This window comes from Citrus sinensis, chromosome 9 (assembly GCF_022201045.2).
Source record: "Citrus sinensis cultivar Valencia sweet orange chromosome 9, DVS_A1.0, whole genome shotgun sequence".
Taxonomy (NCBI): domain Eukaryota; kingdom Viridiplantae; phylum Streptophyta; class Magnoliopsida; order Sapindales; family Rutaceae; genus Citrus; species Citrus sinensis.
In genome coordinates this window covers 23,281,732-23,307,902 of record NC_068564.1, presented here as the reverse complement: position 1 = coordinate 23,307,902, position 26,171 = coordinate 23,281,732, and the positions used below count along the sequence as shown (strand labels likewise).

General features: G+C 34.5%; 4 protein-coding genes across 4 annotated transcripts; 2 read left to right on the top strand and 2 right to left on the bottom strand.

Moving 5' to 3' along the window:
• Window positions 1-62: 62 nt before the first annotated feature.
• Window positions 63-3,331, bottom strand: LOC102614659 (lanC-like protein GCR2). The gene is made up of 6 exons (XM_006464653.4): window positions 3,023-3,331; window positions 2,704-2,882; window positions 1,824-1,935; window positions 1,607-1,723; window positions 1,199-1,513; window positions 63-582 (listed from the first exon to the last, which is right to left on the bottom strand). The coding sequence occupies exons 1-6, from the start codon at window positions 3,182-3,184 to the stop codon at window positions 244-246; spliced, it is 1,224 nt and encodes a 407-aa protein (XP_006464716.1). The 5' UTR covers window positions 3,185-3,331; the 3' UTR covers window positions 63-243.
• Window positions 3,332-4,036: 705 nt separating this feature from the next.
• Window positions 4,037-7,433, top strand: LOC102615253 (ribosome biogenesis protein BRX1 homolog 1-like). Its single transcript, XM_006464655.4, has 9 exons — window positions 4,037-4,201; window positions 4,326-4,519; window positions 4,621-4,762; window positions 5,247-5,325; window positions 5,565-5,689; window positions 6,265-6,366; window positions 6,510-6,578; window positions 6,662-6,760; window positions 7,028-7,433. Exons 2-9 carry the CDS (start codon window positions 4,329-4,331, stop codon window positions 7,157-7,159), a joined length of 939 nt encoding a protein of 312 aa, XP_006464718.1. The 5' UTR covers window positions 4,037-4,201; window positions 4,326-4,328; the 3' UTR covers window positions 7,160-7,433.
• Window positions 7,434-8,060: 627 nt separating this feature from the next.
• On the bottom strand, window positions 8,061-9,361 carry LOC102615531 (stem-specific protein TSJT1). Its single transcript, XM_006464656.1, has 3 exons — window positions 8,827-9,361; window positions 8,604-8,724; window positions 8,061-8,518 (listed from the first exon to the last, which is right to left on the bottom strand). The coding sequence occupies exons 1-3, from the start codon at window positions 9,277-9,279 to the stop codon at window positions 8,325-8,327; spliced, it is 768 nt and encodes a 255-aa protein (XP_006464719.1). The 5' UTR covers window positions 9,280-9,361; the 3' UTR covers window positions 8,061-8,324.
• Window positions 9,362-17,476: 8,115 nt separating this feature from the next.
• LOC107175590 (uncharacterized protein At3g60930, chloroplastic-like) lies at window positions 17,477-18,958 on the top strand. The gene is made up of 3 exons (XM_025099838.1): window positions 17,477-18,146; window positions 18,405-18,553; window positions 18,641-18,958. The coding sequence occupies exons 1-3, from the start codon at window positions 17,477-17,479 to the stop codon at window positions 18,956-18,958; spliced, it is 1,137 nt and encodes a 378-aa protein (XP_024955606.1).
• Window positions 18,959-26,171: the final 7,213 nt, after the last annotated feature.

The following is a 26,171-nucleotide window of genomic DNA, read 5'->3' as shown; positions in this document are numbered from 1 at the left end:
TTTTGGCTGAGTAATCATGGCTTGATGTATCAAGAGACTTCCAAACATAGAAGAATGCCAGATTTGTCAGCATAGTGCTTTGAGTGAAGTAATAGTTAAAAGAAACTCTTAAAGTTCACACTGTAAAAAGGTATAACATATACAGCAGGAAGGTAGAACACCAGTAACCCAAATTTTGAAAAAAAAAAAAAAAAGGTTTCAGAATTTATAAGTGCTCCCCTAATATAATTTCCAGAAGGCAACTTAAAGTTCATAAGCAGGGAACCTAGCTTCGGATGGTTCAATCATGTCCAGAAAGAGATGAGTCATCCCTCCTATACCTTCAAATAGTGAATAAGGGCGATCACCTCCATGCATCTTCCCTTCTGCTATGAGTTTTTGAGCTCTATCATACAGAAAGCATGCAAATGCTTTGGCTCTGTACAAGTACTCGACGTTACCAGTCAGTCGGTAGAGTGATAGAAAAACATAGGTGTTCCCACTGATGCCATGACAGATGCCAACTTGTTTAAGTAGACCCCTTTTCCATACCACCTCGCCAGCATCCACAGCCGCTTGCAAGAATTCCTTCTCTCCAAAAACCTGATAATTTAACATTGTGGACAAGAGAGTTGTCAGATCGTAAAGATGTTTTTCTCAACCAAAAAGGGTTAAAAGGACTAACATAGAGACTTGAGTATCTCCGAGGGAAAAGTCAATGCCAGCATAAGAGGAAGGAAGTCATAACTTCGCAAAATTTCATGTTTAATCATAAGAGCACCAACAAAATAAAAAGAATGGCATTCTGTGGAATATGAATGGCTTCTCCAATATAATGTAAATGACAGCACTCACCACTGGAAGTCACCACATAGAACTATAATATAGACATTTATAACAACAATATGCATTACCTCAACTTTTCAACAACTGCTAAAATGTTCAATTCTCTTGAAATACTAGGTGTGAGCTTGTGACAATTTTCTGAAGTAATTTTGCTTAGACTAGTTGGAAAAAAACTGAGCAAATACACAACAATTTTCTAATGAAGCGCACACATCAGTTAATTCTTTATTTTTATATGCCATCAAGGCTAAATAAATCATATTTATGCTGACAAATCATTTAATTCTTCATTTCTCTAAACTACGATGACTCCTTTACAATAAATTTGATAAATTAGACAGCAATGAAAATGACAATGCTCATCAAGAATCACCTCAGCTGCTTTTGCGAGGGTTAGAGTGACCCCAGGAGCACCATGGCACCAATGCACAAGACGATCGGATTCACTTCCTTCACTAGAAGGATAATTGCCGCTGGGGAAACGGTTCTTTATCATGTAGCGAAGTGTACCCTTAACATCCTCCACCTCATCAGGTTTCAGTTCCATGTCCATCAAAACATGCATAATCCCTGCCAGTCCATGGGCAGCACCCCAATACTTCTTCCCATGCCATTCATACATCAATGGGCATCTTCCCCTGTTAGCTAATCGTCTACCAGCCTTAATAATTTCATCCACAACTGCTCTCTGCAAAAACATTAATCCAATTAAAAGATAAAAAAATTTGGACTGCTTACTTGAGACAAACCAGAAGAAGAAACAAGAGTACATAAAACTTACCATTTGGGCAGTAGATATTGTGTCTTTACCCATATGCTTGTTTAAGAATGAACAGGCCCATAAAAACCCCACTCTCCCATATAATAACTCATTTGGCAAATCACTAGGGAGTTTGATCTGCTTTCAAGAATAAAATAGGGTATCAAAAGTTAACAATCAAGTATTTATAGGGGAACAATGTCATCAATATTGGAAAAAGAATTAGCCAATCAAGTACCTCTTTAAACTTTGTTAAGTAGTGATCAAGTAGCCTTTCATCACCAGCATGCTTTGCCAGGACAGCACCGAGAGCACAAACACCAGCCCGCCCACATATGAATGTCACACGCCTACATCCATGCATCCCATAATAAACTCCAGAAAATCAGATCAATCATTTCTAATGGTGTACAGCTAGAACTCACTATACAATCAATTGCAAAATTCCAACTAGGCAGGCGAACCCACATACCACGTTACAACCCTTTCCAATTGATTCTATCTTTTTCGTTTCTTTTAGAAGTATTTTTCAGCCTTGGGAGTTGCGTCTGAATCTACACTCAGTCTAGAGTTTCCAAACATTCATATATTTCACATAACAAAAAGACATTTCATCAAATTCTCACTTCCACAGAGGAGGATTTCAGATCAGCACCCCCAATCAATTTCATCTCTATAACCAACCTAGTTTGACAAATTCAACCATCACAAATATCACACAACACTTCCAATAGATTCGAATTGCTAAATTCGACTCAACTGAAACTCAGGTTCAGAATTCCTCCCATTTTGCGCATTTTCCCTCTCTAACAAACAAGTCACTTCAAATTTACTTGTACCAAACTCATTTACACTGTGGAAAAGATAGACCACAAGTGGGTTAAAAAAAAATTCCAGTGAATTTGAACAATCCAACATCTCAAATAACAACTTTAGTTCACTGAACGAGCTGAGCTGTGATTCAAGCAATTTAGGCACAAAACAATTGCAACTTCAATTGAAAAACATTTGGCAAATTTCCCATTCAATTTGAACTAAACAAAACCTACCCTCTTCAAGTAATCCACACATAAACATGTGTTCATGTGTTAGTGAGAACATAGAGACAGAGAGAGTACCCAGAATCTCTCGAAGCAGAATCACAGGCCTCGACAATATCACAACACAACTTAAGCTCATTGTCATTCTTGGTAACTTGGTAAGCTTTAAACAGCAAGTAAGCAGTCCCGAGAGCACCCGTATACAAAGTGTAATCTTGCACACGCTTTCCACTCACTCCCCATGTCTCATTCACAACCTAAACAACAAAACCCAAAACCAAAAAAATAAAAATAAAAAATCTTGGTCGGCATATAAAGATTAAAAAAAAAAGATTGTAAAGTGAAAGAAAAAAAAATCATAAATTGCTATATGGGAAAGTTAAAGAGACGGAGTTACTGTTTGTTTGAGAGCCAAAGCTGAGTTTTTGAGCGTGTCACTAACTGCTGTGTACGGAAGAGAAAGGAGCTTGGTGAGAGAGTCTTGGGCAGTTGTTGTTTCATGAGCTGCAACTGCAAGTGATGTTTCTGGCATTTCATTTGGGAAGAAACGATCAGCCATGCTTGATGCTTCCGTAGAGATTGGTTGTTTCTTCTTGCGCTATATGATTCCTTCTTTGTGCAGAGAGAAGCTTTGGATTGCAGAAGCTTATAGAATTTTGCAGAAAGGTTCTGTGTATGTGCGTGTCATTGTCACTGCCACAGATGTCGCTTGTTCGGAGAGTGAGGAGTGTGGTAAAGGCGGTTTAGAATATCTCGTCCAGCCCCTCAATTTTTGCATTTATTTTCCTAACATTAGCTATTTAGAGATTTAGGCTTACTAGTCTTAATTATAATTTTACATTATTATTTTTAATTTTATAATAAAGATGGATAATTTTTTAATCATTATATTACAATATTCTAATATCTATAATAAAAAATTCTGCTGATACACTGTCTAAATAACTTTGTTATAATCAAGAGCAAATCTTCTTCATTAAATAATAAGAGTAATTTTTTTACGTCATAAATTTATTTATGTGCATCATAATGAACTAAATCCTTGTATCATTGTAACTTATTATGGATTTAAATTTTTCCATCACTGTCGGTTGACAACTTAGCAATTCTAATGTCATTTATGCCTTCAATTTTTTATGATAAAATTAAATTGAGATTTTCACCAAAGAAACAAATTCCACACCTCATTATGAAATTAAATTTAACATTCTATAATCATTCCTCCACTGTGACCCTTTGAGTAACACAAAAATTAAATTGCGGTTTATATGAAGAGGAGGTTTGACACCAAAATCACCCTTTTAAGTCACCTGTTTCCACACACACATATATAAATGAAGATAAAAAAAATAATTTTCAAACTTATATGCCAATTAAATGGATTGTTTTTGCATTAAAAAAAAAAGAAGAGTATATTTTTGAGTTTGAATAGCACCTGATCAGGCCCGAATAGAAAGCCCATGAATTCTCGAATAGCTCATAACCCGTTAGGCCTCTCTAGTTTTGGTTACAGGTTTAATTAGGGTTTATCATCTCTCTCTTCCTCCATTCTCAGCAGCAGCAAAAGCAAAATCAGGTAAATGAAAAAGGGCAAAAAAAAAAAAAAAATTCTAAGCAACCCTTTGATCTCTCTATCTATTTCTCATAATTTTTGCTTTATTTTTCAAATATTTATATTTTTTTTACGCTATATTGTTTAGGCTATGGGGAAGAAACGAAAGCACACTGAAATTATCGAACCCACAAAGAAAGATGACAGTCTTACCGAAGGGCGGCCAAAGCGGACGCTTTTGGGCTGGAAAGACAAGATTGAAATGAAAGAAACTGAAGCCCCAGGTGTCTTTAGAAACAAAGAAAAGGTTTTGGTTACTTGCTCGCGTCGCATCAATTTCAGGTGAGAGCTTTGTTCTGATTTGAATTGAATTTTGGGTTGTTTTTGTGATTCAAGAGGTTGAATTAATCACTGGGTATTGGTTGTTTTTGTGGTTTGTGTAGGTATAGGCACTTGATGTTGAATGTGGTGTCGCTTTTGCCTCACTGTAAGAAGGATAATAAAGTTGAGGCTAAAAGCAGTAAAGGTGCTACTTTGAATGAGCTTGTTGAGCTCAAGAGCTGTTCGTCCTGCTTGTTTTTTGAGGTAATGGTTTTTTAAGTTTTGTTTTGAATGTTTAGTTCTAATCTGTTATATATTCAAATGCCAAATAATGATGAGAATCGAATTCTGTCAGTTAGAAACATTCATGAAAATTACATTGTGCAATATAATATGCGGGATGTAGACTTCTTCCTCCAATTACAGGACTGATGTTTAATGGTTTGCTTACACATGCCATAATTTTTGTTTATCTATATAGTGCAGAGAGCTTCAGTGCATAGAACTTTCTGCTTCAGTTGGATGTTAATAAATCAGTTTAAGGACTAAGAATTCAATTTCCAATCTCGATTGGGTCTTAAGAGTCTGCTACCTGTTATTGTTCCGATTATGTGGGGGTTGCAGTTTTACAAATTTATTGGAGTGCTTTCAGAGTGAAAGTTTGGTTCACACTTGTAGGTTTAATTACTCTAACATACAGATATAAAATTGATGTCTGACACTGTATTCTTTGCCCTCTTTATTTCAGTGTAGGAAACATAAAGACCTTTATCTGTGGATGGCCAAGAGCCCCAATGGTCCATCTGTGAAATTTTTAGTAAATGCGGGTAATTTTCTCATTAGATCTCAAATCATATTGGCTTAAGAGCTTTAGATTGCATTATAAGTATAAAGTTCATGATTTCTGAATCTATATTTGTATTTGACACACACACACTCTTGCAAATCTGAAGTATTTGTTGTTTTCTGTGTATATAATTTTGATGCTTCTTATTTTTTATTTCTAGTTATCAATTTGAGGGGGGAAAAAAATAACTAACATATAACAATTGCCTTCTTATTATAGTGCACACAATGGAAGAACTGAAGCTTACTGGAAACCATCTAAAAGCGTCACGACCTCTTCTGACATTCTCGTCTAATTTTGGTAAAGATGCCCACTGGAAACTTATAAAGGAAATGATCATTCAGGTACTTTGGTTTTTGCTTCCTCCCTTTAAAGCAAGCAGTATTTTTGTCCTGTCTGTGTTTTGCATATGGATTCTGGCTCTGGGAATGGTCATCTAGGCTTCTCCAATGCTCTTCACCAATTGCAATGTGTTAATCTAGAGATGTTTTCATGAATGATACCTGTGCACGCGATGTATTCGATATTTTTGTTCTTTTGCTAATTCTTGATCATCGTCTGGTGAATATGGCATTCTTTCCTATGTGGCATTACGCTTACAGTTAATTTGCTTGCCTAGTTTTACATCCATTTTTCTCCGACATATTCATTTTATCTCATTCTAACTATCAGAGAAAAGCTTATTTAGGTTGTGGGTCTTATATTTATGGCTTTTAAAATACCTTGAGGAAACTTATAGCATGCTTCAGGCATGAATACCATATTACTCAATCTTTGTTTCAAGAGTGCACAGTTCTATAGTTGTTTTGATTAGAAAACAATGTCTTGGATGGTTCTTTGCCAATTCAGTCAATGTCTTTTAGATATTTATGAATAGACCTTTTTATGTTCTGATTTTCATTTTTCTTCTTTTTCTTAGATATTTGGAACTCCAAAGGAGCACAGGAAGTCTAAGCCTTACCATGATCATGTTTTTGTTTTCTCCATTGTTGATGATCACATATGGTTCAGGAATTACCAGGTTGGTGCCTTTCCTAGTTGAACTTTGTGAATTACGCAATTCTGATGTGCGGTTTTTTTTTTTTTGGTGGGGGGGGGTTGGGGAAGCTTCTTCTTCTTAGTGCTGCTATCCTTTCTGATTCTTCTTCTTCTTCTTCTTCACAGATTACAGTTCCTCATAATGAATCAGATAAGGTGGCTCGGGGAGGTCTGGACAAAATGACCCTTGTTGAGGTTTGCTGCATATGTCTTTCAGTGAAACTTGTGGTAGCAAGTATTGCAATCGTCGCATAATTTTGGAAACTGATTCTGTGCAGGTTGGTCCAAGATTTTGTTTGAATCCAATTAAGATATTTGGAGGCAGCTTCGGAGGACCAACACTATATGAGAATCCATTTTATGTATCACCAAATCAGGTCAGAAAGGTTTTAAGTTTTCTTCTTCATTTTGAGCGCAAAAGTCTATGTAGTATTTGCATAGTTGACAAAATAGTACTCAAGACTCTAATGGATTCGTTGGGTACTAGTAGGATGTCTTTGGACATGCTAGGGTATGTAGTCGGCACCATTTTCTGTTATTTTTATTGAACTTTAGCGCAGAGGTTCTTGCCATCCTCACCTTGTTTGAGTATAAATTTACTTGCGTGCAATAATGCAATATGCTTCTTGTTTTAATGCTTTCAGATTAGAGCTCTGGAGAAGAAGAATAAGGCCGGGAAGTATGCCAAGAAAGTTAAAGCTAAGACAAGGAGAAAGATGCACGAGCTTTCCAATCCATTGGAACCTGATGAATTTGCTGATATGTGGAAGGAATGATGTTTACATGATGCTTTCTGTTCCGGTGAAACAACAAGCAGAATACAGTTGAACCACCTTTTTGTAGACATCTTATGAATGATAAACGACCTCTCCTGCCTTTCCAGGCCATTTTCTATTTTCGGATCCCAGTGTTGATCATCTATATAGTAGAATTAGGAAATTGATGTTTGTTGTGGCGTCATCTGTATCTTGAATTTTGTTCCTCATTATTCTTGTTCAGTGGAATAGCATTGATGATTAAAATTTTTCTCTGAAAAGAGCAAAGTACTAAGATTATTCTTTTCAAAAGTTCTCTACATCATCAGTTGAGTTGACAAAATGATGAGAAATTGCAGCTAGTACCAGCCAATTTGTATTAAATTATAAGAGATTTGCTGGGTGTTGTTTCCTGCGATACTGCTGAGAAATTACTAAGTGGGTAAAAAATAAAATTGAAAAGATTCCCAGTACAAATTATATTATTATGACCTTGTGTCTATAAAACAATGTCTTTTGTTAAAAAAAAAAATGCATATAAATAACATTAAGTATTGAGTTTTTAACCTCCGAATATTCAGTAAGATCACAGTAAGGCAAAGTAGTAGACTTGATGAACAAAGCAAAAGAATTTAGAAAAAATTTTATTCATGAAGTGATGCTATTTTACATTCATGAGGTAATGCTATATTCAAAAATAATAAAAAACACTTTATATTATTATTTTTTCAATTTGGAAAGGAATCAAAAGCGTAACTTCCCAACTTTTCAAAATTTAACAATCTTACAAAATCCAATCGGTATGTTTGAAAGTTTGGTACTCATCAGCTGATGTCCCTCGACATAGTTTTGGTGTGCCATTGAACGTTCATACACCAAAATAATAATTATTAACGGTCATAGTAATGCTTAAGCCACAAACTAGCAAACGACAACTTCATTCCATTACACAAGTCAAATTAATTAGAACCCAAACATGATTAATAATATATACACAATTGCGGATTGCCCACATAACAAGAAAAACACTCTATCAAAGAAAAAGGTCAAAAGAACCTCGAAGAGTGAGTAACAACTTTATTTTTAACTTAATAGAAGGAAAAATGAAAGGTAGTAGTTTCAGCTTTTGAGTTGGAAGTAGGCAAATTCACAGCAAGATCAATCAAATTGATCCTTAATTGATAAATTAATGTGAGTCCCATTGATTAGTCCAGTCTGCTTCACTTCCCACACGTGGAATGCTGTTGATCCTAGTGTATTTATCAACCTTGAAATTGGCTCCACACATGACACCTTCACTATCTACTCTTGGCATTGCCCTTATCTTGTTCATTGGATGCTCAAAGCTCATCAATCCTCCTTCACTGTGGAACATGCACCCTGCAAAATGCAATTGTGCAAGTGTAACAACACACCCCTGTTTCATCATCTTATAGCCAATAATGGGAGAAAAAATTTAACTTACCCTGTGGGAAGGGAGCAAATGACTTGGCACATCCCTCTTTGATGACCTCCAAGTCATCAGATATGACCACAGATCCATCGGCTGCAATTCCCCAGTACAGCTTCACTCCCCCATCAGAACCCTGCAAAATTAAATAATTCATTAACAAAAAGAATTCTGCTTAATCATTTATGAAACCAAAGGAGTCTGCTCTGCGCGTACATTCGAGCAAACCCTAACCTACCAGAGCAGTGAAGACCGTGCCGGCCTTGCTATCGTAGACCACAAAAGCAAAGCTCCCATCAAGATCCTTGACAACCTGGTCAGCTGGGTAAGGACCCCGGTCTCTGAGCGTACGATACGCCTCTATCACAAACATGGCCTCATCGGTTCCCTTTGACAACCCATATTGCCTGATCAGCGAACACAAGTTGTTCAAGGACCCCATGAACAGACAGTATATGTCCTCAAACCCGCAAAACAACCTTCGGTCCTTGGTTAAAGGGGAGTGAGGGGGGACGTAAGCAAGAACAGCAGCATGGCCAAAGTTCATGGAGAAAGTGTTATCCGGGTGACGGGAGAGGAAGTCACTGAGGGTATCCTCAGGGAGTTTAGGCCTCTTCGAACATTTTTGAGACGCAGGGCTATGAAGCTCCTCAGGCGGATTGGCAAACGCCTTGTGAAATATCGCCAACATATTCTTTATAACAAAATTTCCTTTCTTGAGAAATTAATGATGCAACGAGAGAATGAAAGAATCAGCCAGACTACCCCTTTTATATATATAATAAGGTCCAGGGACATGCGGTGGAGTTAATGATTTATCAAGCGGCCATCTTGTCTTTTTGTTTTATTTTATTTTTTAAAAACGGTCAAGAGGCTGGATGACGTTGCAGGGATGGATAAGGATTCTGGAAACTTTCTCAAATTCCAAGGCATTCTTATCCTAAAACTGTACATTCCAGTTCCACTTGCATTTTTGTTTCTTCCATCATTTCTTTTGTTTTCCTTTGTTTCCCCTGAGTATGGTCAAGACGATGTCGTATCGTTATCGCCCTCTTTCTCTGGTGTGTCTTACAGCGTATTTATGACTCTGTATTGTGCTGTATATTAGTTTTACTGGATTAAGCTGTATTCTATTTATTATTTTATAATATTATGTTTGGTGTAATATGAATTGTATAATATAAAATAATATTTTTAAGTAATATTAAATTAATTAAGATTTATTTATATTTAAAAATAATTTAAATTTTTGTAATTAAAATAAATAATTTTAACCGCAGGCCACCATAAGCGGCCGCTGGTAGCTGTACTTTTAGTGTTATTTGAACTATATTTTAGTACTGTTAGAATTTTTAATGTCAAAGCTATACAATGATGTAACTATTATTAGGAAATGAATTTTTATTTGCCGTAGATCTACCCTTAAAGTTTTTGTTTTCAAAATTTTGACTGTTAAATTACAATAAACGGAAGTTTTTTTGTCAGTAATAATTGCATGATTACGTAGTCCCGATAATAAGAATTTTAATGACTCCAAATTTTAGTGCAAAGCACAATTTTATGCATAGGTCACTGGTGGCCGACTATCTTCGAACTATCCGTCGGGAACACATTTGAGTTTTTAATTTTATTTAATATTATAATATTTTTATTTAATTTCATTATTTTAATTAAAGAAACTTTAAAAAGTCAATATAAACAGTGGCATATTATATAAACTAGACCCCTCAGTTTTTCTTAATGCGGCAGTATTCATATTATGGCACCATAATGTGAACAAGAATATTTATCAAATAAGAGATTACATTACATTAATTAATACAATCTCATGTAATGTGATATGTCAAACACATCTTAAATATTTAAATTAGTGACAGAGTCATATTAAAAAATAAATTTAAAACGACATTTTTTTGAGTTTGTAATGATATAATTAATTTTTTATTATAACTATCACAACATTATAGTTAAGAAATAATTTTTTGTTACATATCGCAAACATTTTGTTTAATCAAACAAACCTTCGTTGTTATTAGGAACTGTTATCATCATTTTCTATACGATGAATTCACAAATTAATAATTTGGTATTTGGATATGGTTTGGTGTGGACTGCTAAAGCTTTATCCATAGCTGCTAGATGAAAATGACATGAAGCAGAAATTAAGAAACCGCAGGTAGCGAGCCTGTGTTTTCAGGAGTAAACTGTGGATGAATGGATTTGACTGACAAATATTATAAACTGTAATTGAAATTTCTTATCTTATCCACATAAATAGATAAATGTGCAAAAATGGTGGGCTGCTTGCCCAGCCTCCTCCAGTTGCACCTCCACGGTCCCATACTAGTTCCCAGTTTTTTTCAAACAGTTCATAAAATTTTTTTCAGCATTTTATTATTATAATTATTATTTTTAAGTTCATACTAGCTATCAAGGAACTTCTTAGGTTGTTGTTTTAGGTGGCAATAAAGTTGGTGGGTCATGTTTATGTCCATTTCATGTGGTGTTAAATTTGAGTTCTCTTACACTCATATCTTAAAGATGGGTAAATTCATGATCGGATTAGGTTCGGATCAACTTGATCAGATTTTGGATTAATCGGATTGAGAGAAAACTAATTCAAATTCAATCTAAACTTATAATCCTATCTGGTCTGATAAAAATAAAGTTTGAATCGGTCAAGATTTTATGTTATATATGGTTTGTGTGTGCATGGTGTTTCAGATTGGATCCGGTTGGCCAAAATCCAACCCGACAAGATTAGAGTCATCCGCATCCAATTTGGGTCCAAATTTTTTGGATTGGGTTGGGTCAGATTATTTATCCACCCCTTATCGATTTATTTACTAATTGTATATAAGTATAATCTTGGTTAACTCAATTAAGTCATTATCATGTGATAATCGAGTCACCACTTAATAAATTTAAATTTTTTTCATAAAAATCATATTTTTAATATTTGTAGTACTACCTTCTTAAACTCTAACTGATTTTGTTCTAAATATGAAAACTGTAACATATATCATCTATTGACTAAAATATAAGTCAATCTAATACAACTAATTATGACATAAACACGTTATTGTGTCAGAAACTCTAAACTTAAACTCGACATGATTATTAGCCCGAGTAACATGAATATGAACAATTTAATAATTTTATCAAATTTGACTTTCTAAACTTATTTATTCTTGACATATTTATTGATTAGTGTTAAAAATTGTATGTTTATTAAGGGATAAAAATGTTATTTTGTTTTATTAATGTAATTTATATTTGTAATTGTGTAACATATTGTGAATTTCTAATTATTTTTCTAAATATTTGATTTTCTGTATTTTTGTATGTTTATTAGGTAAAAATAATAATTTCATGCAATTTGAGGCTCCGAACAAATACATGGATGTCAAATTTAGATTCCGGAAGTCCGAGAAATTATGTCATTGTCGAGGAGGATCCAAGATTTTTGTTGTTTTTTTTTACGTTTTTACCACGGTAAATGTGGTAATTGTAAAATTATAAGTTTTTATCATATTAGGTATGGTAATTGTTAGTGGAATGTGTTGGATGTGCTTGAGTGGATAAGTTAGGTTTATGTTTTATTAGTGGGACAAATGTAAGGTTAAAATGTAATTAGATTTTTTTTATTTGTGTGGTGTGGATTTACCATGTATTAGTATAAATAGAGGGGGGTGAATACACCTCTCCACACATTTTCTTCTCTTCTTTTCCCACAAATTCTTCTTCTCATCTCTCTTTGTAATTTATTTTCAATCAATAAAATTAGTTTTATTTCAATTTTCAAATTCCATTTTTAATTATGTGTTTTTCAATTTCAGTAATTTCCTTTATAAAAAACATGTTTAGCTAAATATTAATAGTTAGGGTAGGGGTGGGCAAAAAAACCGTAATGTTAAAAAAACCGAACCGAACCGACGGTTTTTTTTTAATTCGGTTCGGTTTTTATTTTTTTAAAAAACCGAATATACCGTTTGTAAAAAAAACCGAAATGTCGGTTCGGTATTCGGTTCGGTATTCGGTTCACTTAGTTGAACCGAAAAATCGAACCGAAGAACCGAATTATTTTTTTATTTTATTCAAATCAAACATGTGTTAATAATTTTATTCAAATCAAACATGATTTTATTCAAATCAAACATGTGTTATTTCTCTTTATAACATTATGATTATGTTTATATAGATGGAGTATTGGAGTTTGGTTATGTATTTTGAAATTTTAATATTTCATATTTTGGGAGTATCTTATTAATAATTAGTAAGATATTAGTGATAAAATGTGTTTTGAATACTTTGTATTTATTGTTAATATTTGTAATAAAATTAGGATAAATTAATTGTTGCAATAGGCCCAGAACCGAAAAAATCGAACCGAACCGAACCGATCCGAAAAGAACCGTTTGAGTTCGGTTCTTATTGAGTTTGGTTCTTATTCGGTTCTTTTTATAAAATAACCGATTTAAATCGGTTCTACTTAATTTCGAACCGAACCGAACCGAATCGAACCGTGCCCACCCCTAAGTTAGGGGAAGGTGAAACTCTTAGGAAATAAATAAGATTTAATGAAATTCTATTTTTAATTTTATAAATTAAATTATTTTCTATTTAATTTATACATATTTTATATTATGAGATTTTGATTTATTGTAGACAAACAAGGGAGTTTGGCACAATAAATTCTTTTTATCAAAATATAAGGTATGGTAAAATGGTATTTTGACTTATTGTAGACAAATTAAATTTTGGCACAATGAATACTTAATCTATCATAAAATTAAAGGGAAAATAATAATAATTTATATAATTAATCTTTTGGGTAATAAATCTAAAAAATGGCAAAAAGAATTTATCAAGTTTTATTTACTACTAAGAGTGAATCCACAACCCTAACTAATTCAATTTCATAATTTTATTTAAATTAAGTTGTTTATATTTAAGTTTTATTTTCAAATTTTAGATAAAATAAAATAAACAAATTAAATCTTTTTCTGTGGGTCGACCTCGGACTCACCGAAATATATTATAACTAGACACTCTTATATTTGAGAGTAAAACAAACACTTTTAAGTCGTGTCATTTATGTTGAATTAATAATTCAAATCAAATAATACCAACTTTGGTTGCATATCCTTTATTATGGAACAAGATAAAATCATGATTTATTACAAATAAGTGTGCGTCGCATTGTTTTGGCATTTTTTTTTAAATGGTATAACCATGACATGAGTCTTGGCGACGACGGGTTTTGATTTTACTTCTTTATCCTTTTGTTCAGTTTATACTGTTTATTGTTAGGATATGGTTATTTATTTATTTATTTTTTACCTCTCGTTCTTTGCCTCTCCTCATGCAATGAGCGGCTAAAATTGAGTTAAAGTTAGTATTTATTTTATTTCATTTATAATTAAATTAATTTTTTTCCGCTAATTACAAAGATAAAGAGAGATGAGGAGAGAATAAAAAATAGGAGAGGATGGTGGAAATGCTCTAGTGATTTAACGAACTTTGACCAATGACATCGCAACGTCATGGATTTATTAGTCAAAGAAAGCCACCTGCACCTAATCATCTGCAGGGTTGGGCTGCATCTGATTTCTTGGGTCTTCTCATGGGTTTTAAATTTGAGCTCACTTACACTCAGGTCCTGTAGATGAGCAAATTTATGTTTGGATTGGGTTTGGATTAATTCGATGAGGTTTTGAGTTAATCGGATTGAAAAAAATAATTTAAATTCAATCCGAACTTGTATTTTTATTTGATATGAACTGAATATAATTCGAATATGATCATATTGATAAAAAATTTGTGTCATATATTGTTTGTATATGGCATTATGTTTTAAATTAGATTGTGTTATCGATAAGATCCAATAGGGTTGGAGTCTTCATCTACATTTGATCCGAACTTAATTTTTTTGGATCTAGTCAAATCGAGCTATTTTGCCCACCCATTGCTGATCCATTTATTAATTGTATAAAAAATCTAATCCTGCTTAATCAATTCATTTGTTATCATTCAATAATTGAGTCGTCAATTTAATAAATTTAATTTTTTTAATAAAAATTATATTTTTAATATTATTAGTACTATTCTTAAACTCTAATTGATTTTGTTCTAAATATGACAAATATATATATCTCTAACTAAAAAATAAGTCAATATAAAACAACTAATTATGTCATAAATAGGTTATTGTGTCGTAAACTCTAAACTTGAACTCGGCATGGTTATTAACTGAAGTATCATAATTACGAACAATTTTAATAATTTTATCAAATTTAACCGTCTAAACTTATTTATTCCTATCATATTTGTGTCGAATTAATAAAACAAATGAAATATTACCAACTCTGGCTGTATATCCTTTAAGGTGCGTTTGGGATTGAGGTTGGGCAGCTGTAGCTTAAAAGCTACAGCACTAAAGTGTTTGGTAAACACTAACTGCTGTAGCTTTTAAGCTATATTGATATGATTTTTCACTTGTATAATACAAAATCTATTATATCTTTAATAATTTTATCAAAATTATTATTTAAAATTTATATTTAATATATATTATTAACTTTTGTTTCATAATTACAGCTTTTTTTTCACAGCAGCTGTAGCTTAAAAGCTACAGCACCTCAATCCCAAACGCACCCTTATTATGGAGCAAGATAAAATCATGATTCATTACAAATAAGTGTGCACCCGATTGTTTTGGCATTTATTTTTTCTAATGGTGACATGGTGTAATCATGACATGAGTCTTGGGGACGGTGGTTTTGATTTTGCTTCTTTATCCTTTTGTTCAGTTTATTATTAGGATAAGGTTTTTTATTTATTTAATTTTTACCTTTCGTCTTTACCTCTCCTCATGCAACGAGTGGCTAAAATTGAGTTAAAGTTAGTATTTATTTTATTTTATTTATAATTAATTATTTTTTTTTACAAATTATAAAGACAAAGACAGACAAGGAAAAAAAGAAAATAAAAGAAGAGGATGGTGGAAATGTTCTAGTGATTTAACAAACTTTGACGAATAAGGTCGCAACGTTATGGATGTATTAGTCAAAGAAAGCCACATGCACCTAATCATTTGCTGGCTTGGGCCTGCATCTAATTTCTTGGGCCTTCTTGTGGGTGTTAAATTTGAGCCCATTTACACTCAGATTCTAAGAACGAGCAAATTCATGTTCGGACCGGGTCTAGTCTATATCAATCTGATTGGGTTTCAAGTTAATCGGGTTGGGAAAAAAAGGTAATTTAAACTCAATTCAAACTTGTAATCCTATTCTATCTGACCTAATTATAGTTCGGATTGAATCAAATAAAAAATTTGTGTCGTATATTATTTATGTGTGCATAGTGTTTCGAATTGGATTGGGTTCACGATTAGATCCAATCAGATTGGCCATAATCCAACTCGATTAGGTTGGAGTCATTATTTAGTTCGAACTTGAATTTTTTGGATCGAGTCAAGTCAAGTTACTTTGCCCACCCTCATTGATCCATTTATTAATTGTATAAAAAAATCTAATCCTGCTTAACTCAATTAATTCATTTCATCCTATGATTGAGTCACCAATTTAATAAATTTAAACTTTTTCATAAAAAAATCATATTTTTAATATTTGTAATACTACATGTTGATGCGAGATTCTGGTGTCTGCTCGTGCACAACCAGGATCTTTCCTCAACTCTCGAACTCTCGATCAACTGTAGATTCTCCTCGTAACTCTTCTCACCGAGCAGAACAACGCCTCGTATGACTTCAACTTCAGCAGACTCCTACACACACAGAAACTGGTCAGAGCACTCCCAGCGTAAACCCTTCGACGCTCAAGTCAGAAAAGTCGGTTTACTTTTTTGGGAAACTTGACCACTGATCTCGTGGCTATTTTTTGGTCTCTTAGGCAGTAGGCAGTAAAAGTGCCTTTGAGCTTTTCTCTCCTGTCTCCCTAAATATGCTTTTTCTTAAGTTCTAATGTGAAAATGTCTAACTCGTTTACCGTTGTTGATTACCTTTTTATAGCCTTCCTGTGAATCCAATCCCCCACGATCCACTCACATCACTTTCCCCAGCTCACGGAAGTGGATGCTTGAATATCATAGTTGCGACTGAGTGGGTTTTGTGCCTAGATTCTCGGATAGGAGTGCGCGTTTCGTTAACCGTTATAGATTGGGTCTGCCGACCTCGATCTTCAGCTGGGAAAGCTGTCAGCTCCTAGCAAGAGACCATCTCGTCCTCGTGGCCGAGTAGAAAATTCCTGCTTGTGGATACCCGCTACCAGATTTCACCTATTTGCTCGCTTGTAAAGAGGCTGACTCCTCGTCCAAGGTATGACTGGTCTCGTCGTTATAAATCCCTTAAACACCGGTCCCCCGTTTCTAGTATTTGCAATGCAATGGATTAATACTAGAAACTTGATTAGTCTGGGCTTTCTTGAGGCACATCTGACTTGGCTGTAAGAAATAAGGATATTACTCACTCCCGCTTAGTCGTTTCCCCTTTTGCCACTAGCAGACTGCTTCCTCAAAGAGTCACTTCGCAATTAAATGCGGAAGAGATGGCAGGAATCCGTCAACCCGTTTGAATTTTAAATTGACAGTTGTGGAACCCTCGGAGCACGTGCCGTTTGAATGACAATAAACCGAAAGTATCACCGTCACTTCAAAACCCTAACTCTCTAAAGTGTTCTTTTCCTCATCCGTCTCTTTCGCATCCTCCGGCGGCTGGTGATCCTCTCCTCTCCAAAATTCAAACTACCGTTCTTATTTTCGTTTTGGTGCTTCACTGCTTCAGGTACTGTTTTCTCCTTCCCAACTTTGGATTTTTGTTGTTATTTTGAGTGGGGTTCAATTGTGTCATTTCGGATAGAGTTTAGGGAATGTCAAAAGGCAAAGAAAAAGTGATTGAGGTTGATGATGACGAGTTAGACTTCCTACCTGGTCTACTCGCTGATCCCGCTTTTGACCCTCGGATTCCTCTAAAACCGATAAGACGTAATATAAGGACTAGTGCTAGGAGAATGTCTCCTGAAGCAACCACTTCAAATAGCGACGGTGACGAGTCTTCTTGTTCGGAGGATACTCTAAGTAAGGACCCGGGTGAAGACTCTGGTGAAGCATCCTCACCAGAGGTATCACGACTAGAAAAGAAGAAGAATCTAGGGGGTAGAGCTCTAGCAGAAAACTATGCTATTGACCTCATGACCTGTATGACCACAACAGAGGACCTCATAGATCTTCGAACTATTTATGACATCCTTGATGGTATACATCTTAGGATTCCAGGTAAAAAGGATACTCCCAACCGACCTCCTAGGGGACATGTTACCCTGTTTCTGGAAAATTTTAAGTTTGGGATGAGGCTGCCCTTACAACTTTATTTCGTCCAGATGCTTAGTGGGTTGCACTTAGCTCCTAGTCAGCTTAACCCTAATGGGTGGAGAGTACTTTTTAGTCTGTTCATTTTATGGAGCAGATGCTGTCAGAGTGAGCCCACGGTTGATGAGGTCAAACACCTATATCAGTTAAAGAGCAGCCCCAAAGACGCTAGTTGGTATTATTTCATGTCAAGCACCAAGACCAGTAAACCGATAACTGATCTTCCAACATATGGTGGTGGGAATTGGAAGAAAAAAAATTCTTTTTTGCTGGGGGTCCCTGGGGTCAAGTGGCACAAATTGATGGGGAGAATGTTCGCGTCCCCTCCCGTTTCGTAGTTCCAGATGGCCCGCTCGTTTTAGATGTCTTGTACCCTTAGTTATTCTTATGATTGATCTATCTCTGACACTGTCTTTGCTCGAGCTGCAGGTTCTTGGGGCGTCCAATACAAACTCAAGCATGACGTGCTCAAGCGGGTTGAGATTGTGTTGGCCAATTCCTGCTCGTGCAGAGAATTGCTGTCCACTTACAACTTGTTTGAATCTCGCCTGATACCCACTGACCTCGAGATGAAGAACGTTGTGATCGGGGCTATAAACATGAAACATCCTCGTCCCAATGCTGCTAAGTGAGATCACCATAAGGTTGCTCTTCTTGGCAAACAGGTTAACATTGCGGAGCAAGTCACTTCTTTGAAGACTCTACCACCTCCTCCTCCCAAGGCCGGCGAAACTAGTGGGACTACCAGTGGCGTTGATCCTATTTCTCCGCCTCTACCTGCAGGCCTAAAACCTCGTCTGCCCGATAATCGACCAGAGCTGGTCCCTTATATCAGCGAGTTTTCTAGGCTCGTGAGCAAGAAAGACTTGAAGGAATTTGATTGCAGCACTCTAGGCGAGATGGTCGGGGCTATGCAGTTCAATGTCATTCATCTCGGTTGTATGACCACTTATTATAAGGCGAAGGTCGGCCGTTACGATTGAGAATGAAAGAAGACATTCAATCAGCCAAAAGCAAGGTTGACGCTGCAGAGAAGAAAGCTGGAGATCTTAACATTGAGAATATTAAGCTGATTGAGCGAGAGTCCCTTGCGCAGGAAAAGACTATCACTCTTGAAGAGAAGCTGAATAAGGTTAAGGAGGACTTGCAAACGCAAAAGGCTACCTACGAAGCTCAGCTCGAATCCCTCAGTGCTTCTCACCAGACTCAGGTCGAAAACTTAGAGAAGGAAGCTGACAACCAGATATATATATATATATATATATATATATATATATATATATATATATATATATATATATATATATATTTTTTTTTTATACATCGATGACAACTGAATGAAATTCCTCCACGTTCCATTGATTACTGAACTCGACTTACATGAAATTGAAATAAACGACAATAGGAAATAAATAACTCTTAAGCATAATTGGATCTTACTGGAAATATTTCTTGAGATGCGCTACGTTCCACGGTCGTTTCACCTCATGGCCATCTGCGCGGACGAGCTTATAGGCTCCGGGTCTAGCCATCTGTTTGACTCTGTATGGCCCTTCCTAGTTAGGACCGAGTACTCCTTGTGTCGAGTCTTTTGTGTTCTGATTCATCCTCCTAAGTACCCAATCGCCGACCTTGAACTGTCGTACACGCATCTTCTGGTTGTAGTAACGAGCAACCCTCTGCTGGTATGCGGCTAATCGCTTTGCTATGCTTCGACCAAGATCTATGATTGCCTCAAGGAACTCTTTATGTTTGCCAATGTTAAATCTAGAAAGAACACAAATGTTCTTGAATTGTCTATTGAGAGTAACTGCCATTGGAATATTTCTCAAAAATAATTTATGAGTGCTTAACAAAAAGTCATATTTAAGAATCTTGGTGACAGTGGGTCACAACTGTGTATGAGGTGGCATGTCGGTGTCAAATAACGCGTAAAGCACACGGCTCGCGAGTCAAAAAGGAAACAATAAAAAGAAAAAGAAACAATGATAAAATTATTAAAGACAATAATGGAAAAGATAAAACAATAGTGAAAGAAAATAATAGCGAAGTAAAAGGATATTTACAGGTAGTTGCGACTGTGGCTCACATCTTTCTCTGGTTTTATGTCCAGAAACGACTTGAACACCCTCTATGGGTCGAGGATAGGCTTCCTATCCCGTTTTCTTATAAACTGGCAAATAAGGTCGTTTATAGTCAGATTCCCGAGACTAACGGTACTCCGTGACAATCAAGTCAGTTACTTCAGTTTCCCATAATAACTGATATTATGAGGCGAAGGTATGGACAGAAATGAGATTCTAGCAAAGCTTCACAATCGATTCCCTTCACTTCCTCAGAATGCCCTCTTTACAATCTATAAAGCTCGGTCCGAACGCATGCGATTGCTCATGTGGAACAACATACCTGCTGACATTCGTTGGTTAATCGAGGTTAAAGTACGATTGGCATGTGAGTTACCTCCAAAATTTATTACATACATGCCTGGTTGTGGTAAAGGAAATTATGCAAGAAAACGAAGAGCTCGAAGAATTTCTGTTGCTTGTCATAAATGTGCCAGAATGAGATGCAATAAAAACTCATGTTCTTTAGGAATGATGTCTGATAACAGAGAAGATAAGATTCAATTCATTAGAGATGGCTTGAATAAGGAGTCATTGGTGACGAATCTATTGTAGAATAGATTAATGATGATGAGTTTCGATCCCACGAGGAGGTGGATTTTAATTATATGTAGAATTAATTTTGTATGAGAGTGGTTGGATTTGTGGTGAAAGTGACTTAGATTATCCTAAAATTGGAATTAAAATGGTGAGAATAAATTGAAGAGAAATCTATTGAAATGACGTAATTGGGTATCTGGATTCGTATCAACGTGCACCATGGGCTAAATATTCCTTATTAATGTCAATTAAATCATGAGGGGAGAATCTACACCTCATGAACCACACTCTAATTAATATGGTGCTAAGAACTTATCGTGCTAAATAATAATAACCTTGTACTAGAGAGCCGGTGAAACCAAGGCGGTATCTAGACAAGATTATTATTATTTGTCGACAAGAAATCAAAACATCCACAAAAACTAGAGGGGAAGAGAAAATAAATTTATCAAATAAAGCCCATGACACATGTGGAGGCTTCATCTTCAACCCAAGCTTGAAAGAAAATTAGCTGCTCATAATTGAACTAGGGGCAAAAAGAAAATTTATTAAAATACGTAGAAAATACAAGATTGAGAAGGAATTACAAAAAATGGAGTCTAAAAATGGATTCAGGGATATCAAATTAAGGGGGGGAGGGGAGGCCCCCTTTTTATAGATACATTGAGTAAATCATGGCCATCGGATTAAAAACAGTTTAGACGCTCAGGAATGCGCCACGTCATTAGTCAACATTATGCGGTTTGAACGGTAACACAGTTTGACCCAACTTGAACAGTGACGCGGTTTGGTTGAAAATAATCTTGTGTAATGCATGTACCGTACGCGAGATTTTTGGTCCACTGATATGCTGCCACGTCATCGATCAACAGTACATAAGAATTTTAGTCCAACAAGATCGTGACACCTCATCAGTCAATGCCATATCATCGGTCAATGCCACGTCATTATTCCGTTTATGTGAACAGTGTTGTAAACAGTAACGTAGACAGTACCGTACATGTGAACAGTGCCATTTTTTTTTTTATGCTCCTCCTAAGGTTTTCGACCGTCCTGAGTTCAAAAGTGATGTATGTTTTACCGTCTGATCTCTCGCTCATTGTGAAATGACTATGATGCCTCTAAAATACATAAAATACTTAATTATAATACAACACACATAATTAAATGACAAGAAGCTTAAATACATAAAAGTAAGAGTGTTAGTAAAACTTGAAGTGTAAAATGACGATTTTCTCCTTTGTAAATATACATTTTCTAACACTCAACACTAAACCCCGACTGTGAGTCGAGTTTAAGCTAATTGCCGCATTAGCTTTGTTTTTTTTTTTTTTTTTTGCTTTTGACTTTTGCTTTTGCTTTATAATAATAATAATAATAATAATAATAATAATAATAATAATAATAATAATAATAATAAATATAATTTTTAATATAATATAATTTTTTTTACATAATAAATATTAATATAAATTAATAAATAAATAATTTATTATTCAATAATATTATATTATATATTTTTATTTTTACATTATAATTTATTAATAAATTTATAATTTATAACTAATAATAAATATTTAAATATGAATAAAATTGAATAATATTAATTTAAAATTAATAATAATATAAATAATATAAAATGTTAATACAATTTAAATATATTAATATAATATAATATTTAATTTAAATTAATCACAAAAAAATACAATACAATGTAATATCAAACATTGTACAACATTGTTATAATACAGTATTAATGCAATACAGTACAATACAATACACCAACATTAAAATAATATAATACAGTGTGCCAAACACACCCTATGTGTGTAACAGATATTCAATACAACTGTAGAAATAATTTCCCATAGAAATAAAATGAAAGATTTAATCTTATTGTGATCTAGGTTATAAAATTACTTATAGGAGAATGACACTTTCATCTCTCGTGAAAATTACTACTTTGATCCCTAATTAATTTTTATAGTTCTTATTGTCCCTAGTGTAACACATGAGTAGAGAAAGAGGGGAAAAAATTGTTGAAAGGTAAATATTATATTTTAATATACAAATTAATTATTTGACATACTTGAAAACTAAAATAATTCTTCTTTATTAAAAAAACAATTATACACCTATAAAATCTTGTACAAATTATTTTTTTACAAACTAACGTAGCATAATATGATTGGTTGAGTGAAAACACTATACGGTCCACATGATTTTTCTTTATTATTTTATATTTTCACTCAAACAATCTAATGCCATGAATTTTTATAAAAAGAATTTATATAGAAGTTTATAACTATGAAGTTACTCATATTAAAATGTCAATACCAAGAACAAAATGGAAGTATATGTTAGGAATCCAAGTGATGAACAAAGTTTTTATGATTATAATATGAAACTTCTATCATTCACTCTCTCCGTGGAAGCAAAAGCTATAAAACCCGCAGACCGCAAATTCTTGATTCACAAATGAAGTGGACCAATAGGCCCATTTTACATTTGGGCTTTAAGAATTTCTTCATTCCCACAATGTCTCTCTCTCTCCTAGAAAACCACACCTAAATTCATTTTACCCCATAATTTGAATCTAAGAAAATGTCTTTTTATAAATTCTCAACATCATTTTGAACTCTCCAATTCAAATTATTAAAGCTTAAATGCTTAAGTATTAATGGCAAGTTCACCATCATAACTAATTATTACATCAGTCCAAGTGAGTTTTTTAGTATTAGATATTATTAATAATAACTTAACAAAAAAATTTATCATGAAAGAATATTTGATCATGCCATGAACTCCTCTGAGAAGGATTATTTGATCATGTTAAATATACTCATAAAATTTAGTTAGAATGAATATATATACCATGTCGTTTTTAAGTTCATCTAATACAATTTATGTTGTGTGGTTTTATTATGAAAATATTGAGGGAAACACTCAATGTCACCTGATTCATTAAAAATCACACACAATTGTACTTCAAAAATAAATGTGGAGCATTAAAATCAAGTCCTCATGAATGAACGAACGAAATTAGATAATGAAATAATATTTAATTTATGGCCAAACTTTGAGCGCGTATCTACAAATAGTAGCTCAAAGGAGTAAAACAAAATCTTTATGTAACTTTTTTTTCCCAAGTAATTTATTCTTTTATTTTATTGAATTTTTTTTATTTCTTCACTAAGTCTTTTAACTTTAACCTCTAATTTGGGTGTCGGGGTTTTATTGCAAGTACTACGCGGACGCTCAATCAATTCATTCTAGAGTCCAAGAAAGCGAGAGGAAATAATCAAATTCCCCATATACACTGAGGTAATTAATCATCTAAATTTTTATATAGCTGCTTTGATGTTATCATGTTAAAGAAGGAAGTACGATATTCATTAAAAAAATAACAAATCATTTATTTAACGGGCTGTAAAAGGAAATAATTTTTTTTTTAAAAAGCATACAATGACCAAATTGACAATACTAATAAGCTATTTTTTTCTATGAACACCCACCAAAACCAAACCAAACATGCAAAAGCCGTATGGGGACGTACAATGACAAGAATTAGCCTAAAATAAAAATTGCATTACCAAAATGCCGAGAAGCGAAAAGCCGAAAGCCGGAAGCCGAAATGGGCCACAGTAGAATCACAAGATTAGATAAGCACCTGCTCCTTTCAGTCTTCCCCATCTACTGCCTGCTGGCACATGCGAGTGTGTGCCAGTGATAATGTACTTATCTCTCGCATCTGAAACGTACGATCCATGCATGACAGCTCATACATCGCCATCTCCATGGCCCTCACTTGTACCCGATCATGTGGGCTGTGTCAGATTCTGCTCCTGACATTTTTGACTTTTGCTTTATTTTATTTGAACTTGGAGTCTTGTCGTGCTCTTGTGATTTATTCATTTTGGATGTTTTCGTGTTCAATTTGAATTCGATTACCTTGTAACAAAATCCCGATAGATTCTAATTTAATATTGGAATATCCATCCACTCAAATTAGCTAGCACATGCCGCAATATGTACGGTGCCTTTTTACTTTTGAGCGAGAAATTGAGTCCCGCAATTATACACATGTAAAAGTTTATAGATTAATCAGAAAAATTATGATAAATTATTAATTGCTTATTATAGGGATCCGCATGAGGTACTACAGTGATATTGTGCCACTTCTTTTTATCTTTTGTGTTAAATTTTCATATAACCACTTTCACTCTTTTTTATTTAAACTTTACTTTACAAATATTAAGTTAATTTCAACTGCATCCGTGTGAACATTACCGAAATGCCCATGCCGACCAACGGTGACCGGATTTCAACTGACGGCGACGAGAAACTCGAGTTAGACACTTCTGGCCGAGCTGAGTCCAAAGGTGGCGGTGGTGACCTCCCACGCGTGGTGATGGCGCCGGATCGAGCTCCCAAAGCCGTGAATCCTTCAACGACCGATCAACAGCAAATCGGCTCCCCCGGTGGCTGTGATTGGTCGGAAAATATAGAGGGAATCGTGAGGAGCAAAACCCAAGTGATAGCGTCGCCGGAAACCAGAGAAATCGCGGCGAATTGAAGCAGCGGTTCTGTGGCTTTTCACGGCTTCAATCGACAGTTTTCCGAACGCTTTTCGGCGACAAGGTTGGCATGGAGATGACCGACATTGCACGATCTTCTGATCGGTACCGACCTTGGCCGGTGAAGTAGCTGGAAATAGAAATAGCATCTGGATCGGGTTTGTGGGTTCGGCATGGGCATTTCGGTTCACAGAGAGGGTATTGTCAACACTGCAGCCACAAAAGACAAAGGATGTGGCACGGTACCACTGTGGTACCGCAGGCGGATCCTTATTATGGTTCTTTAATTTAAAGGGAAGATGTGAAATATATAAAGAATTAAACCCATGATTAGTTTTTAATTGATAAGACAATTACATTTTGCGAATCTAATGTAGGACAATATAATTAAGATGATTCGATTTGCTCTTTTCGCTATTAACATTGTTGGATCAAAATATTTTGATATTTTTATTTTCATAATCATGTGTTTTGTTTCGTCCTTTCAATTTTTTGGTGCTCAAGAGTCGAGAATAATGCTTTATATATATCATAGACTCACAGAAAACAAAACATGTCGAGTTGGCATTCAATTTTGAAATTTGATTGAAATTTAAATCAATTATAAAAGCAGTGTGGCTTGCGGACACTATATCTTCATTGAAGAGCTTATCAATCAATTAGCAAATAGAAAAAATCATCAAAGGAATCTTGATTAGGTTTCATACGTTAAAGTGATAAGTTACTCACATTTTCATCTAATTTCTTATTATATTATTCAATCAGATTTGTCCTTTCGACTCTCCGAAAAGCCTAGATTAGGTTAGGTAAAAAAAGAATAGGTGGAATATTGTAATTTTTTAAGTCCATTAGATTTAAATGAGTTAATTAATTATATAACCCACCAAAAAACATGTAATGGAACTATAACATTGAGATTTTGCATGTGATCTATCACTAATCCACGTTAGTAGCTA